This window comes from Acipenser ruthenus, chromosome 25 (assembly GCF_902713425.1).
Source record: "Acipenser ruthenus chromosome 25, fAciRut3.2 maternal haplotype, whole genome shotgun sequence".
NCBI lineage: Eukaryota > Metazoa > Chordata > Actinopteri > Acipenseriformes > Acipenseridae > Acipenser > Acipenser ruthenus.
The window spans coordinates 9041474-9060568 of record NC_081213.1 but is presented as its reverse complement, the minus strand read 5'-3'; the positions used below and the strand labels follow the sequence as shown (position 1 = coordinate 9060568).

The following is a 19095-nucleotide window of genomic DNA, read 5'->3' as shown; positions in this document are numbered from 1 at the left end:
TCCCTTCCTGAAAATACCAGTGGACCATATAAATACTGGCAGCAGCAGATGCTGCCGTCCTCCTGTGGTACATCAGTATATTGTAGCGATCTCGGATCCCACAGGCAGGCGCATCACACAGAGCGAGTCAATCCACATGCAGAGGGCGGGCGCGGTCCCGGGACCTCTCGCACTAATGCACAGCGCCGATACCGCTATACAAAAGAGCCGTCTCCTTTGCAAGGAGCGTATCGTCGCTATGCTTTAGTGCAAGAGGTCCCGGGTTCGCGCCCGCCCTCCGCCTGTGTGTGGATTGCCTCGCCCTGTGTGATGTGCCTGCCTACGGGAACCAAGATCGCTACAATATATATACCTTGCTGTGAGATTACCTCTGTCGTTCATTGATTTAGGACTAATCAATCTTGGTCATTGGGTTAAAACCCAAGGACAAGGGTCGGCAGTTTGCTTTAACATTAGACATGCTGGCAGGCTGTCCCAAGCTTCCCGATTGACAGGCTGCAGGCGCACACCAGTATTGCTTTTCTGGTCAACTGTCTGAATGGGTCCTTGTTTAATATAATGCTCTCGAATGAGGCGATCTTTTGGCACTTCTGCGGTTAACGTATAACTTTTTTTTTTTTTTTTTTTTTTTTAACAAACGATATTTTTGAGTGTTTGGTTTCCCGGCTGAGACGGGGATGCCCAGTGAATTGGATCACTGCTATCCTGACACCTCCTCAAGAAGGGCCTGACTACTCAACAACACATTATTTCAAACTGGAATATGAAGGGACGCAGGATGCACTGTGCTGGAAACAGTGTGACAGTGCAGGTACCACAGTGTAGGCTGCGTGTGCAGCTGAAGCCCATTGATAGGAATCGCTCTTTACTTTGTCACGCCCATCTGATTGTTACTATGGTTACGCCAGTCTGCTTCCACTGGGGCTTAGAATATTTGAAAATGTAGCGCGAGTATAGTTCAGTATAGCATTAGTGAATACTTTTTACAAAATTGAAGCAACAACGTAAAAGCTAAATGAATAAATAAATAATGCAGCTACAATAAAGAATGGGAGACAACATGCACCTGGGTTAGGTCGGTGCCAGCGGACGATCAGAAAGTGGAGTGCAATTTTACAATGTTCCTGTATTTGTAAAAACAAAAATGCATTACAATGTTGTCAGCTTTTTCTTTATGTCAGGTGTAGAGTGTTTAAAGTGGTTTTAAAAAGGTGCCGGTATGCACAGAAAGAAATGTGCTGAGAGGATGCGTTTGATGATTTTACCACATTCAGCCAGAGCTAGGGAGTACGTGTAATTATATTAATTGTATTAAAACCTCTCTCACAGTCAGCAAGACTGATAGGTAGTGTGTAAATAGTAGGCTACTGAATAGTTTTTTTGTTTTTTGTTTTTGAGGAACGTTCCTTTTTCCTGTTGATTTGTATAAATTTAATTTATATCCAAGCTACATTATCAGTTTCATCCTCTAAAACCGCAGTAATCCCTAGCAGCACTTTGGGCTCCAGTACCATTAGTATAGAGTCACTCCACCCACAGAACACCTTTTTTTTATTTTAGCACGGAGCCTGTTTCAATTAGGTTCCCACCTCCGTTAGGACTCCTTGAAACAGACGGAACCACTTTATACGGAAAATACTCACTCCGACCACATCAACCTTTTTCATTTGCAAAATATTATTCATACTGTCAGAATCGGGGTTTTGAGACTGTTCTCATCCTTCCTGGCCATTTTTGACTTTTGCTCGGAACACGAAAAGCAGTCGCAAAGTTAAAACACCGCCATGTCAGTGCACAAAAGCACTCCCCGATGGTCGGGAAGCTTTATATTATTCAGGTACAGAAAGAGCAGTGTGTTTGCATGCACGAGCTAGCGGCGCGCAGTGCCCAGCCAGCGTCAACCCTCCTCGCGCTTCTGTTACCTCACTCAGCGACTCAGAAACAGAGCTGAACAGATGATTTTAATTAATTCATCTTTAAAAAGTATCTTCAAGCTAGTCAACACCAGCATACCTAGGTAAGTTTAACTTAATTTTAATATTTGTTTTTAAGGGATAAAAAGGGCTAATAGGCCTTTTAATTTTATGTAGAAAATACAGGGACAAACAACTAGAGTCTATGGGGCTATTGTAAGGATAGGCGCAGTGCAAACAATTGCGACTGCAAAGTCTAAATTGCCTAGCGGTCAGGCAATTATTTTGCACAGTGGCCTATGTAAGCTTAAGAGCAATGCAATATTACTCAACACGCACAAATAATGAGCTGCAATCCTGATAATGAGGGTCGCAATGAGCGCCGCCTGTGCAGCAGGATATTTAGCGGCCGCACTTACAGCCCAGATGTGAGGTGAGTTAAGGCCGAGACAGACAGGCACGGCGTGGCACCGCTGGGCATTTTCACGCTGCGGTACCGCTAGTCTGCACACGGACACACAGGAGCGGTATGCCCTATGCGGTAGGGTAGTTGTCAGTACCACACCGTAGGCTATGTACTTGAATATCATTTACATATATGGCCAAAGGTTTTCCATCACCTAGTAGAATATTAGGATGCAGACAATTAAAACAAAACAAAACAAAAAAAAATCTGAACATAATTTCGATGTTTTATTTAACATCATGCAATCTAAGAAACTACAAAATGGAATATCAAAAGTCTACAATACAAAATCAGCGGGAATAGCCAAAAAGCGATACAGGCAGCACAATGCTTCACCCGGGCTTGAGGGGTACAGAGAGTAGTAAGCGCTGTACGAAAATCAGACCAAACAAAAATATGTCAAGAGGATCGGCGGCAAACGTTTTCTGAGGAGCTGAGAGTCCTTAAGGCTATTTGAGTTATTTGGAAAAGCCTCAGCCAACACCAGTTATGCTACCAAAGAGGCCACATGGTCCGTGTAGAAAGTCAATGCTGTCGGTGTTACCAGGAGGCCAGTCAACCAGGTGAGGAAAAGGTGAAATTCAGCTATTGGGTCTAGGATGACTCTATAGCGGAGTGGAACTCTACTTGTGAACTTAAAACCTCTTCAAAACCAGGAGAAGAGAAAAAACACAGAAAAACCAATGTGTGTTATTGTGTTACTTTATGTGTTGGAACACTTTGAAGCTGAACAGAAACTTAGTTACAAGCAAACTTTCTAATCTTACACCATTATTTTCCAGTGATAATAACCAAAGTGACATTAAAATCAGGAGATTATTTCCATTGACTCCTATTACATTCTGGCCGAGACATTTCAATGTGGTGATAATATGTGACATTAACAGCTATTAAGTGGGTTTGCTATTTCTATATTAATCTCCTGATTTATTCAGATCCCCCACCCCACCCCACACACACCTTTGTATTGTTATTACAGTCCTGATCTTTGTTTCTTTTTGGACATAATATCATTACACAGGAAGATGTTGGGTGTTCAACCAGAACATGCATTCATTAAAGGGGAAGTCTCATTGGGGCTTTGTGAGATCAAATGGAAGTGCAAGTGAACTATCTGAGGAGTGCTTGCCTTTCCTCGTTCTAGTTATTTGCATGTGCGGACTGCTATGCTGCAGGTACCCAGCATGATATGCCACTGAGCTCTCATGTTGCAAAATGATCATGTAGTGAGACAGAAACCTGGAGGCTTGTGACAGGGAAGGCCCTGCCGCTAGTTCTTGCGTAAATGTGTGCAGCTGGGACGCGGAACAGGAGACGCATTGCTAGGCAACCAATCAAACAGGTAGGCTCGCCCGGTGCCGAGCTGATTGGGAGGTCCGGACAGGACCGTCGCAGTGACCTGGAGTCGTTGGAAGGCCGGGTCTTTGGGAGCAACAGCAGTAGGCTCCAACTGAAAAAGTCAGTGGCAAGATCTTTTTTTTTTAGTTCCTAAAACCTGTGTGAACGCTTGAACTGTGACTAAGCCAACAAACGATTTACATGAGACTTCCCCTTTAACTTTCTCACGCCTCATTTATCATTTGGCCGACAGAGTACAGTCCTGTTTGAGGGTTCTCATGGCTGCAGTAAGGTTGGGTCTCTCTGGCTCTCAGTGGCTGAAGAGTCCAGTGTGAGGGGTCTGTGGCTGTAGTAAGGTCTAGCAGATGTAGTAAGGCAGGGTCGCAGTATCACAGGGTTTCTCAGTGGCTCAGGGCGCACAGTTGGAAGGGCTGGGGTCCGGAGGTGAGGCCAGGGGTGGGTTTGAGGTCCAGTTGCTCAGGGCTGACCTCCTGGGGCGGGCGGAAGTGAAACTTCTGCAGGAGCATGGTGAAGAAGAGGAAGAGCTCCATCTTGGCAAGGGTCTCTCCAAGACACACCCTCCGACCTGGGGGGGGGGGTCAGAGGATTACTGACTCGTACTGCAACACTCACACACTACACTACACTACACTACACTACACTACACACACACACACACAGAGAGAGACTTCAGGATTAGTAAAGTAGCTGTAAGACAGTAGCATACTGATTTGTATCCCGAAATGGGAGAATCTAATGAAAACAGGTTGTCTTCTTGCTTTTCAATAATAAACTTTTTGTATTGCATATATTGTATTAGTAGAATATGCACCTGCATGTTTTCAGCTGAATCTGAAGGCTTTGTAGCGATTGTTACCTGTTCTATATTCCATTAGGAAACTGGTTGCTGATTGCACCTCTATTGATAGCAGTTCCCTTTGCAGTTAAAATGCCGGGGTGGAGGGGGGTTAGCCTCAATCCTGTCTAACCTGGTCCCTGCTCCTCTCTGACACACTGACCTGCTGAGAAGGGCATGAAGGCGTCTCTCTTGACAAACTTGCCCTGCACATCCAGGAAGTGGTTGGGGTTGAACTGGTGAGGGGTCTCCCACTGTGTCTTATCAGAGAGCACGGAGGAGAGCAGCGGGATCACCGGGGTACCCTGGGACACAGACAGACACACATTTACAGAAAGGAAAAATACCAAAGCTAATCTAATATAATGAGACAGGGCTGTACTGTCAGCTATACCAATGAGGATACATTACTGTACATTAATATCACTCCTACATTACTTGATATTGCTGTATTAAGAGGAATTCTTTGGTAATAAAAGACAGACCATTAATTAAAACAAGTGTCAATCTTGCTTTCGGCAAAAGCTTGTTCCAGACGGAGTACTACCCCCAGGAAAGAACCCACAAAATGCAGAACACACTGCCTCCCCTATTTACCTCCAATCTGTCTAACCCTAACCCTCCCCTATCTATCTCAAATCTACCTAACCCTAACCTCCCCTATCTATCTCCACCCTTAAAGCTATCACTTGATCAACTTTCCAAACAAACAAAGGAGGGGGGGGGGGGGGGGGTGAAGATGGGAATGTCAGAGGGTTAGGGTTACAAAGAGGCTTGCTGGTTTGAGATGGGAATGGCAGAGGGTTAGGGTTACAAAGAGGCTTGCTGGTTTGAGATGGGAATGGCAGAGGGTTAGGGTTACAAAGAGGCTTGCTGGTTTGAGTGCCTTACTAAGTCATGATAGTCAGACAGTGAAATAGAGGGAGCATTGTATCATATGAGGAGTGTTTGAAGTTGGACATAGAGGAACTGCAATGCCCTCAAAACAAGAATTTGCATGATGAAGGTGTGGACCAGACCACCCCTATACACTCTGTCTGTCTCACCTTGGGTATCCTGTACCCCCGGAAGGTTGTGTCCACTCTGGTCTCGTGCAGCAGGTTCATGGGCACCACGTTGCCCACTCTCTGGATCTCGTGCAGCACGGCGTCCATGTAGGGCATGCTCTTCCTGTCCTCGACCTGCGGGGGGCGCTCCCTCCCAATCACACTCTCAATCTCCTCCTGGACTTTGTCTGTTAACAGGGAGGATTTACAAACACACTGCAATTACTGATATGAAGAGGTTTGAGCACCCATGTGTCCGAGGTGCATTGACGCCAGTACTCCAGGTGACCCTGATAAAGGGCCCTGGGTCTGTGGCAGCAAATTACTAGGGCTGCTGCTTTGCCTGAGGCTTTTGCCTTTGTGCTTGACGGCGAAACTTATTGAAGTTCCCCCTTTGTGCAGCCGCGTGTCGGTTGTGAAAACCCCCTCTGGCTTTAACAGGAGCCGGCTGTGCCTGTCTCTCAGACTGCTGGAACCTCGGTCTCCGGTTGGGCGCCGGTCTACGTACTGGAGGCAGCCTCGTTGGAAGCAGGCGCACCAGTTCCTTCGTAGACTCCCACGCCCGATAAGAGCGCTGCAGCATGTCATCTGCTGCAGATCCAAGTGTGTCCTGGAGTAATGGGAGCATCCAGCAATGATGCCTTGTCAGCATCCGCTGTGTGTGCCCGAGACAGCCAGAGCTGACATCTTTCAGCTGCTAAAGCAGCCAGGTTCCTACCCACTGCCTACCTGTTGAATTTTCATATACAGAGCAGGTTCTTATTCACCAGCCACAGTTCCTCGAGCTGTGTGGTGTGGGTCTGTGACTCTGTGAAAGAGATTTTAACAAACTGCTCTGGTAAGCCACCAATATGCTGTTATAATTACCCAGTGGTGCAGCAAAAACCCCAGCTGAGTAAGCCTTTTTAAATATAATCTCAGAAACCCTGCACTGCTTATTCGGGCAGGCAGCATCTTTCTTTAAAAGCGCGATCTTTGGGGCTTGCTCCAATGATGCGATAGCGGCATCTACTGGTGGAATATCAGCCATGCCAATTTCTTCTGCCTCATGCAGGCTGTACAGCATTCCCAAAGAACGTGAAGCAGCGGGTGCTGTAGCCGAGTGACCCCAGGATGAATGCACCTCAAAGAGGTATTCCGGGTGTACCGGAGGAGACACCTGAAAGGAAGCAGGATCATCCTCAAAAATTGAGTGTTTCTGCTTGTCATCTACAGGCCATGGAACATTCAAAACGTCTGTGGCCCTCTTAAATCAGTGGCAAAAGCTGTGCTGATAATAACACATGCGCTACTGGTGTTGCTCCATCTGAGTCACCCTCCTCAGATAGGAACTCTTGATCGACTGCCTCCTCAGAAGCAGCGATAGACAGCAAATCCTCTCGCTGCCATTCTGCATGTACTACTCCGTGACTGTAATGGTGCAGAGGGAGCAGGTGTAGCAGTGCAGTCGTGCAACAGCTCCGCTAACATGTTTCCTTGTTGGGAGACTGCCTCCCAGAGCTTATCCAGCTGCTTCAAGCTCTCCGATCTATGAGTCCGGTGGCTCTTCCTCTTCTTAGGAGAGAAAACTGGAGAAGGGGAGGGGGGAAGGAGAAGATAAGGAGGACCGTGAAGCCACTCTCACTCTCACTCTCTCTCTCTCTCTCTCTCTCTCTCTCTCTCTCTCTCTCTCTCTCGAAAATGGGGGTATCCCCTCGCTCACCCTGAATGTGGGGGTACTTCATCATGAGCAGCAGCCCCCAGCGCAGGGTGGTAGAGGTGGTCTCAGTCCCTGCAGCAAACAGGTTCCCCACGGTGGCAACCATGTTTTCCTCGTGGAAATACTTGTTGGAATTTCTGGCCTCCTGTAAAACAATGAAGGGCATCAGTGACAACTCCTTTCCAAGGTAATCCATCTACAACTTCAAACACTCAGTGATAAACTGTGCAGGTAAATCTACAACAACGACATTGTAACAAAGCACCTTCACAAAACTACTGTTAGAAACAGGGAATAAAAAGTTAAATCCTACACACTAAAAAAAGATTTTCTTTACAAGACTAAAATCTGCTGGTCCCTTGCCAGGCCCTGATATCAAGGCTCTGCTGTGCTGATATTACCTCTTCTCTCTGCCTGGTTTCACTGTGTGAAGGCTTTTCCACTAGATATGCAGTAAAACTGCACTTTTAATGCACTAAGACCACACTGCTGGTCCCTGATAGAGGCTCTGCTGTGCTGATATTACCTCTTCTCTCTGCCTGGAGATGAACGTGTCAATGAAGCTCCTCAGGTCATTGCTGTCCACACCGTCTTTACAATCCTTATATGCATTTCTAAAGTACTCCAGCAGTATTGTTCCGTTTGTATGAGCCTTCTTGTGATCGGACAGGAAGCAGCCCAGGAAAGGAAACATGTTATACAGCTGAAAGACAAGGAGGGTTGTACCTGTTGCATCTGTATCAGGACGATTGTATCAGTATATACAGGGGTTCATGTGTACCTGGATTCAGTACCTTTTTATCTGACAGGCAAGAATTATAGTTTTCAAATGATGAACCGTATGAAAAATATTTCAGAATGCGTCATCTATGAGTAAGAAAATTACAATTTTTTTGCACCTGAAAACGGCAAAACACCAAAAAACTTGTCGTCACTCCTTAAGGTCTAGAAGGCGTGGGTTGCATCAATACAAGCAAGTTCACTTTCAATGAATGTGTAGTTGGTTTATTTTACTAAGCTATCTACATACAAGTAGCAATGTGCAAAACTGCATGTTCTTCATACAACTCTATACAGAGACACACACAAGGACAAAAACTAGTTTCTTCGGTTTTGATAATTAGATTTTACAAACAATAGGGATTTCACTGTTTTCTAAAATTGGTGTAAAAACAATTCTACACTGGTTCTGTGAGATTTCACTAATTTGACTCCAGCTTTGTAAATTAGGAGGTCGAATCACTACACTGTACCTGTGTCTTGGGGCTCACAATCAGCCTGATGTTCTCATTCAGCATTCTTTGCAGATTCAGGAACTGTGCGTCGCTGTAGTCGAAGCGGTCTCCGAACACGATAGAGCAGATGATGTTGGAGACAGCAGAGTTGATGATGATTTGCGGGTCAAAGGGTTTTCCTTAGAGTGGGGGGAACAAGAAAAGCTGTCCATAACTTCAAACTATTAATAAGAATTAGAAGGTAAAACTAGAAGAAGGAAAGGCAAGTAGAAAAACGCTTCTACTAGTGCCTTCTTCAGAAGAAAGTATTTTTATGGCACTACAAGAAAGCAGTAGCCAAAACATTAGCCTTCTTTCTTCAGAGGAAGGCACTATCTGAAAGAGTTAGCCTACTTGTCTAAGTTTTACTTTAAGAAAAAGTCACAACAGAAGAGAGCAGAGCAGAATGTGAAACTTTCAAACTAACAGGCTTGGGAGGAAACACACAGCTGCAGGATCTGGGTCTGGTCTGTGTTTCGTGCCCATTGAGGGTCAACCCTTTATTATCTCTGCTCTTGGTTTGGTCATCACCTTTGTGGGACTGGAAGACCTCCACCAGTCTCTGGGACTCCTCGATGATCCGGTCCTCAATGGTCCTCTTCCCCATCCCAAAGTCCCGCAGAGTGGAGAGGGTGAATCGACGCATCACCTTCCAGGACTCCCCCTTACCAAAGACAATACCTGCAGGAAACAGAGTTTAAGTTACTTATAAAATGTTACAGCTAACTTGAAATCGGCAACTGTTTAAGTGCTGAAATAAATGATTAGTTCAATTAAGGGTATGGGTAAGTAATTGACAGCTCAGTTTAAATGAAAACCAGCAGACACAGGGTACCCAGGACCGAGTTTGAGAAGCCCTGCTCTAGACTAACCCACCTGTAATGACCCACCAGAATATTTTTATACTAGTCTAAGGGCTAGACTCCTCCCTCTGGATTAAACAAAAATCTAAAATAGTTATTTTTAAAACAAGTACAAATGTATCATCAATTCACTGTGCATAAGATAACTTAATTTAACAAAACCGCATCTAACGATTGTTTATTAAAATTTCACCAACCTTGAAATCCAGGAATTAATTATATTTACTTTCTATGAGGAAAACCCTCAAAGCTTAACATTGTGCGCGCGCCCGGCTTCCCGCTGCTACCCACCAGGTGCGATGTAGTAAGTGGAACTGCAGCGATGCGTCAAAATGACTAGAACCTATACTTTTGATAAGTATCTTTCACACCACAGGCGGCACCGGAGCGACGCGAAATAAATAGGATTCAATCCTGTTTTTTGTGATTTGCTGCGCGTCAACTACGGCATTGAGCAATTAGAAAACAGCTTCAATGCATGCGGTCGATCAGGGTGAAGCAGTATCCAAAACAACGGAGGAAACAATAATACTTGTCATTGAAAAAAATACCTACAGCTTTATGACAAAGTGCATCACAATTATAAAAGATACAGATTTGAAAGATAATATATGGGAGTCCATTTCAAAGGAACTGGATAAGCCTGATGTGTATGATTTATTGCCATATATGTTGAAATACCGTCAGAGAAGACACTCCATTTCCACATCATATTGACTAATATGTAGGCCTACCAGTCTTGATCATAGTTTTGTCAACAGCAATTTTGAACAATTGTACAGATCTGTCAGTTTTCAAACCTGTCGCATCGCCGCTGCGAAAGTGTCAGGTCGCCAATTAAAAAAAAAAAATCGCATCGCACCTGGTGTGAGGAGACCAACTTGGTACATGCAGGTTCACGTCCTCCAAGAGCTCCAAGCACGCTGTCAGTCTGTAGACCTGACCCATGCACACAAACTCTGCGGCAGAACTATATACAAACATTTTTATTCTCAACCTTGTCTAGCTTAAAATAAATGCATTGTTAACTTCTGCCATAAATAGGCTTTTTTATTTAACAAGCAACACAACCCTTTTGTTACAAGCCCTGCCCCCCAGGACCTCTCCCGCCAACGGCGTTTAAGCAAACAGGCAAGTACTATGTTTACGTTGTTAGCTTAATTATTAATTAAAACATGGCAGTTAAAATCCACACATTGCATTTGTCTTATATCTAAGAGTTAGAGTTACGTTTTTTTTTTTAAATACAATATACCAGTCTGAGAAAGTCTTTATAGGGAACTGTGTCTGTGTGTTCTTATAGTGATGAGCGCCTTCATGACACAGAGTTCAAGTTACCTATAACATTGTCTAAGTAAATTGAACTCTGCAACTGTTTAAGAGCTGAAAACAAAAATTTTCAGTTCAGTTAAGGGTCTAGTTATGTAACTGAAGTTACACCTGTATAAATCTTGTGTTACACTACCAATCAACGGTACACAATAGGCAACTACTGCTCATAAGGAGCTAACTGTCTGTGTCCTTTAACCCTCTATAGCAGGGGTTCTCAAACTCGGTCCTGGGGACCCCCTGTGTCTGCTGGTTTTCATTCCAACCAAGCTTTCAGTTATTAACTAGACCCTTAATTGAACTATAATTTGCTTAATTAAACATTATTACTTGTTTTCAGCTCTAAACAGTTGCAGTTCAAGTTACTTATCAAATGTTAAAGCTAACTTGTTACTGCTCAGGTCTGGATGAAGGGACTCTGGAGTCACGCCTCTCTTACCATTCCCGCCTTTAGAGAATTTTTCTGTAATGTGCGTCTGGCCTCTCTCTGAGAAGTCGTCTGCTTGGGTTACTAGAGCCTCCTTGACCGCCTCATAGCCTGTCAAAATGACGTACTTCTTGGGACCCATGTGGAAGGTGAACACATTGCCGTGCGTCTCTGAGAGCTGGAGAGAGAAGAGGAGGAGCGATGATTCTCAAAGCATTAGCAGGGAAGTTTGTCTGCTTGTTAGAACTTCGACTGTAAGTTGCAAGATCCGCTCATTACAGTGGCGTAGCGTCAGTAGTGAACAGTAGTGAATTAAGAAAATATGTGCCGTGCACTACCAACATTTCTGTGCTGCTCCCAGAACTCTTCCTCTCTTTGGATGCTGCGCTGCCTAAAGGTTTGTAAAGCGCTTGTAAGATATCTTCCTGTCGTTCCAGTGAGGATGACAGGGATTTTCCTCTCTGCCAGTCCGTTACTCTCATGATAGTCATGTGTGTGCTGCTCAGAATCTCCTTTGGCTAGAGCTATGAATTCTTGTGTTTTTCTGAAGTCAGCAGCTCGTACGAGCCGGGAGGCAGAAGTGCCTTCAGTTTTTATAATTTTTTGTTTGATGCATCATGAAACAATTGCTAGGTAGCTAAGCTTTTTAAAAATGTACTCTACATTAGCATTTTGTGACATTTGCATTAGATTTATCAGTACTAATTTATCAATGTGACATGAAATACTGTACTACTATTATGGCTTCCAGTATGCTTTTGCGATATCATTTTGTAGTTACTTTAATTATATGATGTTAAATAAAAGTCCTAAATTATGTTCATATAATTATTTTTTAAAATTATGTCTCAGTCCTAATATTTTTGGTGATGCAAAACTTTTGGCCACAGCTGTATGTTACTACAGTATAGGCTTGCATACCGTTGTGTAGTTTCGAAAATTGACACATGCACCTTGTGTGCGTGTTAGTACTATATCTCATCATCTTCAGCCTTTTTCAATCCACTGCTGGATGAAGGCCTCCCCAGGATTCTTCCACAAAAGCCTGTCTGCTGCGTCTCTCATCCATGTTGCTGCAGTGTGTTTCCTAATTTCATTTTGCCATCGTCCTGGAGGTCTTCTTCTTGGACACGTTATATCTCTTGGGATCAGTCTAGTATCTCCATTTTAGTTCATTCACTCTTATAAAATTATAATTTATATATAATACACACACACACTGCTGTGCAAGTCTTAGACATGTTGCATTTTCTCCTCTGATGCATTATGAGCATCAAAAATTTACTCAAAGCCTCCACTAGTGTTTTCTACTATTAACTACCTTGACTTGCATAAAGGAAAAATATTGAGTGAATGTGGCAATGTGCCCCGCCTCTGTGTGCATATTATGTGTTGTATATTGCGTGCGTGTGTTAATGTTGGTGTATAGATTGGTACACGGGATATAAACGGGTCTGTGTTTCACGTGTGATTTAAAATGTAGATTTGTATTTAGGCACGAGGAGGGCACAAATCACTTCACGTGCTGGTTAAATGTAATATGTGAGCACGGGGTTGCACGTAATGAATTCACGTGCTGGGATTCAAGTGAATAATTAATTAGTAATTGAATCCCAGCACAACAGTATATATAGAGACACGTAGCTTTCACTCGGGGTTGGGTGTTCGGTGAGTGGAGAACGGGATTGGAGATGGAGGTAATAATAATAATAATAATAATAATAATAATAATAATAATAATAATAATAATAGTTAAAATCTGCTCACCGTGTTTTGTCGGTATAGTTCGTTTTGTTTGTCTTTTTATTTTGGCGTATAGTGCCGTGTCCTGTTTTGTGTTTGTTTGTTCAACCTTTTTATTTTCTGTTCTGTTTATTAAATGCTGAGCGAAACCTTTCGCTCAGCTCCACCAAACCACACCTCTCTGTCTGTTTATTTCCTGCATCTGGTCTGACGCCACCCACTCCGGCCGTCTTTGTGACACGTGGTGTCCTGCGTGGGATCTACAGCGCCTCCAGGACTCAGGCCAGAGCAGGAACCGCATTTTTGGAGTAAAAAAAAAAAAAAAAAATGGCAGAAAACGCCATCAAAGTACGGGACTGGATCCTGGAAAATGCTGGGCTGGAGGCCCAGTCAATACCAGTAGCCGTCCGGTTCCTGCGGTTGATGGACAGGGAGAGATGGGAGGCGTATGCAAGGGAACACACCCTAAGCACCTGGGAGGAAGGTGTGGAGTTGGTCCTCAGCTACCTGGAGGCGGTCATAACTACAACAGCCCAGGTAGCAGAACCACCAGCAGAGGAAGAAGGCCTGCTGGTTTTGCCTCCACAGCCCAAGCGGGAGGAGCCTGAGCGTCCACAGCCCAAGCGGGAGGAGCCTGAGTGTCCACAGCCCAAGCGGGAGGAGCGTGAGCGTCCACAGCCCAAGCGGGAGGAGCCTGAGCGTCCACAGCCCAAGCGGGAGGAGCCTGAGCGTCCACAGCCCAAGCGGGAGGAGCCCGAACGTCCTACGCCTGAGTGGGAGGAGCCCGAACGTCCTACGCCTGAGTGGGGGGAGCCCGAACGTCCACAGCCCAAGAGGGGGGAGTCGGTGCGTCCACAGCCCAAGAGGGGGGAGTCGGTGCGTCCACAGCCCAAAAGGGAGGAGTTGGTGCGTCCACAGCCCAAAAGGGAGGAGTCGGTGCGTCCACAGCCCGAAGAGAGGGAAGTCGGGGCTTCCACAGCCCTAGGACCCAAGCTGCCAGCAGAGGGAGAATACCTGCTGGTTCCACCTCCACCAGCAGAAGAACAATGCCTGTTGTCTCCATCTACACCAGCAGAGGAAGCATGCCTGTTGGTTCACCTGCTGCTGCCATCCCGAGAGCTAAAGGGGGAGGAGCCATCGCTGCCGTCCCAAGAGCCAGAAGGGGAGGAATTACAGGCTCAACCCCCTGAATTTTTCTGGGGGGGAGAAGGGCAGGATGCTGGTGTCCCCCAGCAGCCTCTGTTTATGCTGCTGAAGGGAGCACGGCGCACACCAGCCCAGCCGCCACAGCAGAGGGAGCCAGCACCGCCACAGCCTCCCTCTGAGTGGCCAGCATCAGCCCCATGGCCTCTGCCTCCACCGCAAGGAGCAGAGCAGCAGGAGCTGCCTCTGCCTCCGCCACCTCCACCGCTTCCTCCACTAGGAGCAGAGGAGCAGGAGCTGCCTCTGCCTCCACCACCGCCAGGAGCAGAGGAGCAGGAGCTGCCTCTGCCTCCGCCACCACCACCGCCAGGAGCAGAGGAGCAGGAGCTGCCTCTGCCACTTCCAGGAGCAGAGGAGCAGGAGCTACCTCTGCCTCCGCCACTGCCAGAAGCAGAACAGCAGGAGCTGTCTCTGCTTCCCGTACCTCCACCACAGGGAGTACGGTTGCCGGAGCCCCAAAAAGGGGAGCTGCCGGCCACGAAGAAGGGGGAGGAGGTCTGGAGACCACCAACCCCAGCAGCAGTTTCGCTGCCGGAGATCGTGGGGGAGGTCAGGAGACCTGCTCCCACTGCAGCAGTTTCGCTGCCGGAGATCGTGGGGGAGGTCAGGAGACCTGCTCCCACTGCAGCAGTTTCGCTGCCGGAGATCGAGGGGGAGGTCCGGAGACCGGCTCCCACTGCAGCAGTTTTGCTGCCGGAGATCGTGGGGGAGGTCCGGAGACCTGCTCCCACTGCAGCTTCTTCGCTGCCGGCAGTACTGTGGTCGGAGCCCCACCAAGGGGAGCTACCGGCTATGAAGGAAGGGGGAGAGGTCAGGAGACCAGCATCCCCCGCAGCAATTTCGCTGCAAGCATGGACTAGCAGGCTGTCAGCCGTGCCACTACCGGCAGGGGTGCTGACAGCATGGCCAGCCATGGGCCCACTGAAGCCTCCCTTCCCAGCCCGAGACTTTGTCCTGGACTGCTGGATTTTTAAGGGGGGAGGTGGCCGTTGAGGCCATGTGTGCTTTGCACGGGGGGGGTATATGTGGCAATGTGCCCCGCCCCTGTGTGCATATTATGTGTTGTATATTGCGTGCGTGTGTTAATGTTGGTGTATAGATTGGCACACGGGATATAAATGGGTCTGTGTTTCACGTGTGATTTAAAATATAGATTTATATTTAGGCACGAGGAGGGCACAAATCACTTCACATGCTGGTTAAATGTAATATGTGAGCACAGGGTTGCACGTAATGAATTCACGTGCTGGGATTCAAGTGAATAATTAATTAGTAATTGAATCCCAGCACAACAGTATATATAGAGACACATAGCTTTCACTCAGGGTTGGGTGTTCAGTGAGTGGAGAACGGGATTGGAGACGGAGGTAATAATAATAATAATAATAATAATAATAATAATAATAATAATAATAGTTAAAATCTGCTCACCGTGTTTTGTCGGTATAGTTTGTTTTGTTTGTCTTTTTATTTTGGCGTATAGTGCCGTGTCCTGTTTTGTGTTTGTTTGTTCAACCTTTTTATTTTCTGTTCTGTTTATTAAATGCTGAGCGAAACCATTCGCTCAGCTCCACCAAACCACACCTCTCTGTCTGTTTATTTCCTGCTTCTGGTCTGACGCCACCCACTCCGGCCGTCTTTGTGACACGGAAATAGCTCACATCACTCGATTTTCAAGGTGTGGTATCCGAAGCATAATCAACAAGTACAGAGAAACATCATCTGTAATTGACAAACCCAGGACTAGAAGACCCAAAAAAGCTGTCTAACAAGGATGAGCAATGCTTGATGACAATATCCTTAAGGAATAGAAAGAAGACAAGTGTTGAATTGACAACAGAACTGGCAGAAGGCACAGGTGTCGTTGTCCATCAGATCAACAGTACGAAGGTCATTCTTGAAATCAGGACTTAAAGGACGTGTTGCAGTAAGAATGCCTCTTAAGAAAGGGGAACAAGACTAAAAGGCTAAAATATGCACAAGAACACAGAAATTGGACTATGGAGAAATGGACAAAGGTGCTTTGGACTGTTGATGGATGGACAATGACACCTGTGCCTTCTGCCATTTAAATTTTAGTAAATGTAACAAATGGTCCTTCCCTATTTCAGTTGGTTGTGGATTTTTAACGTGGAGCCTGTTTAATTCTGGTTGACATGAATGTAATTGATGGTGTTTATTAAAGAGAGGACACTGAGAGGAGGGTCTGGGCTGCACAGGAGAGAAGAAAGGAGAGAGCCGTGCAGGAACACTGTAGAAGCAGGACCTGTGTTGAATGAATTGTGAGTAATAAGAAGGTGGCACTGAGTCATGAAACTGCACAGACACAAGGCTGTGGGGACCCTTACTGAGCGCAGAGAGGCTCGGCTGCAGTAGAAGCACCGGCGACAGTGCTAGTGTAGGTCTGGCTCTGGATTACAGATACATTATTGTGAAGACAGCACCATAAACGTTGCTTTAATTCAGGCCTGTGCCCAGGGGAGCTGCGGAAGGCTTGTCATTTGTTTGTTTTCTAGTTGTTCATTTGTTTGAGTAAATAACAGTGTGAATCTGTGCCAGAACTAGTGCTGGGACAAACACGCAGCTGGAAATGCATTTGATACCAAAAACGCCCATGTTTGTATTTATTCGTACAACAGATATCCTAAATAAAGAAATAAATGCATAAATACTGTCTGCATTACTAACACACTGTACAGAAGAGTGCGTCTTTCGTTTCTTTAACAGGTCATTTGATACCAGGCTTATTTTAATCATTGAGGGATTTTCTATATGTTATGAATAATACTTTTGTTTTCTAGCTAATTCAGAATGAAAGAATATTTACCAATGCATTTGCTGCATGCTCGTTTATTTTGTATTTTTGTTCCATACTTCTCTATTTTGCTGTGCTAGCCTATGCTTTCACTGTACTTCACTACACATGTCTATGTTTTTACCATTGTAAAAATTGTATAAAGGAATTGCTATATTACACATTCATATTTCAGATCAGATTTGGGCATGATTTTCCTCCTCCTGCCTGCATGTTAGATTTATTTTCAGATGTTATGGGCACTAAGACAGCTGATTTCACTGCTGAGTAGCTGCACAAAACACTTCTTCAAATACAACTACCAATTCCCTTCTAAATGAAGGCCATTAAAAGAGAATTCAAGAAATACTAAAAGAAAGAAACAAACCCAACCCCAAACGTGTCCATGCATGTAAAAACCTACTCAAACTACCCACTTCAATCCTGATCTTAATGCCCTGCCTAGTCCCCAGTGCCACTCACCTTACTCAGCGTTTTGTACGGCCGGTGCAGGTCCAAAATGTTCAGGTTCCCAATAACAGGTAGAGCCGGCGGGCCGGGGGGGAAGTTGTAATTAGACGACTTGGAGGATTTCGACTAAAAGTATAAAAACATAAAACCAGTTAAAACTAAAGCCAGAGACACCGTGGCAGTGTGTGCTAGGAGCAGCCTAATCAGAGACATGTTTGTCAGGAGCACAGACACCTGGGCTCTCTGTTAATTAGCTCAGCGTTCAGAATAACGCTCCTGGGTTTGGGCAGTGTTTAAATAGAGCAGCACACACAGTGGGCGTGGCTTCAGAAGGAATTCCTCAGGTTTTGCCAAGCAAGGTAAAGGTTGTTGATTTTTTGGAATGATTTGCAGCATTATTATAGTGTGTGTGTGTGTGTGTGTGTGTGTGTGTGTGTGCGTGTGTGTGTGCGTGTGTGTGTGTGTGTATATAACACACTGAACCATATATATTAAGGAGACTTGACAGTGATTAACACTGCGTGAATAAAAACCTGATGTAAGTGGATAGAAACCAATTAGATTAATCACTGATTTGTATCATTAAACTACTGGAACCCTACAGTCTGTATCCTTTCACCTAGTACAGTGGGAGGGCTCATCGAGACCTGACACAATAAGCACACCCACTGTCTCCTAACCTACCTTTCACACAGTCAATAATCCCACTGAAAAACTTCATAACAAAGGCTGCTGTTAACTTTACCACAGTAAACTTCCAGGTAGGGCACAGGTATGGCACTTAGCTCTTCATAAACCTTGGATGAAAGGAAACTGCTGAATAAGTTGCTATAAATACTGTAATAAAGGCCCTTTACTGTAGGAATGAGCAGCTTTGCAGATTCTGTTTATTCAGTTGCTTTTGAATGCAAGTTATTAACGGGAGGAAGGACTGTGTACTAAAGCTACCTCTATTCAAAAACGAAATGACCTTCCTTTCTGTGTGAGAAAACAGAACATATTTTAGAATATGGGTCCCCCTTATAAAAGCTTATCAAAATGTCAAATCAGTCATTTTATTATACCCTGATGCTAACACCTCATTTGCGTGCCTAATGAAGCTCTTAAATACCACTTATCCAATTTCAACAATTCATTGCTACTGTATTTCCTAATCTATACTATATTATACATTATGGGTCATGGTCATCAACCTTTTCATTGCACTTAGCTTGAATTTTTATTCTTTTCATTTACTTGCTTCAGGAAATCTGGTAAAACTCCAGTCTGTGTTGATAAACCTGTGTCAATGCTCTATTACATGAGCTCAGGAGCCTCTTAATCCAGTCTGTGCTGATAATCCTGTGTCAATGCACTATTACATGAGCTCAGGAGCCTCTTAATCCAGTCTGTGCTGATAAGCCTGTGTCAATGCACTATTACATGAGCTCAGGAGCCTCTTAATCCAGTCTGTGTTGATAAGCCTGTGCAGTGAATGTTTGTGTTTGTGTGTGTGTGTGTGTGTGTGTGTGTGTGTGTGAGGGAGTAGGGAGGGGCTGGGGAGCGCAGTGAATGTGTGTTTGTGTGTGTCAGGGGTAGGGGAGGGGCTGGGGAGCGCAGTGAAGTGTGTGTGTGTTTGTGTCAGGGGTAGGGGAGGGGCTGGGGAGCGCAGTGAATGTGTGTGTTTGTGTCAG

At 45.3% G+C, this 19095-nt stretch overlaps 1 protein-coding gene across 2 annotated transcripts; it reads right to left on the bottom strand.

The window, feature by feature from the left end:
* Window positions 1-3065: 3065 nt before the first annotated feature.
* On the bottom strand, window positions 3066-17697 carry LOC117414055 (cytochrome P450 2K1-like). Of its 2 annotated transcripts, XM_059000181.1 has the most exons (9): window positions 17435-17697; window positions 11224-11389; window positions 9124-9273; window positions 8572-8732; window positions 7845-8021; window positions 7322-7463; window positions 5620-5807; window positions 4737-4878; window positions 3066-4303 (listed from the first exon to the last, which is right to left on the bottom strand). In XM_059000181.1, the coding sequence occupies exons 2-9, from the start codon at window positions 11351-11353 to the stop codon at window positions 4119-4121; spliced, it is 1275 nt and encodes a 424-aa protein (XP_058856164.1). In that variant the 5' UTR covers window positions 11354-11389; window positions 17435-17697; the 3' UTR covers window positions 3066-4118. The 2 variants fall into 2 exon arrangements, with proteins under 2 accessions (XP_058856164.1, XP_058856165.1); XM_059000182.1 differs by lacking the exon at window positions 11224-11389.
* Window positions 17698-19095: the final 1398 nt, after the last annotated feature.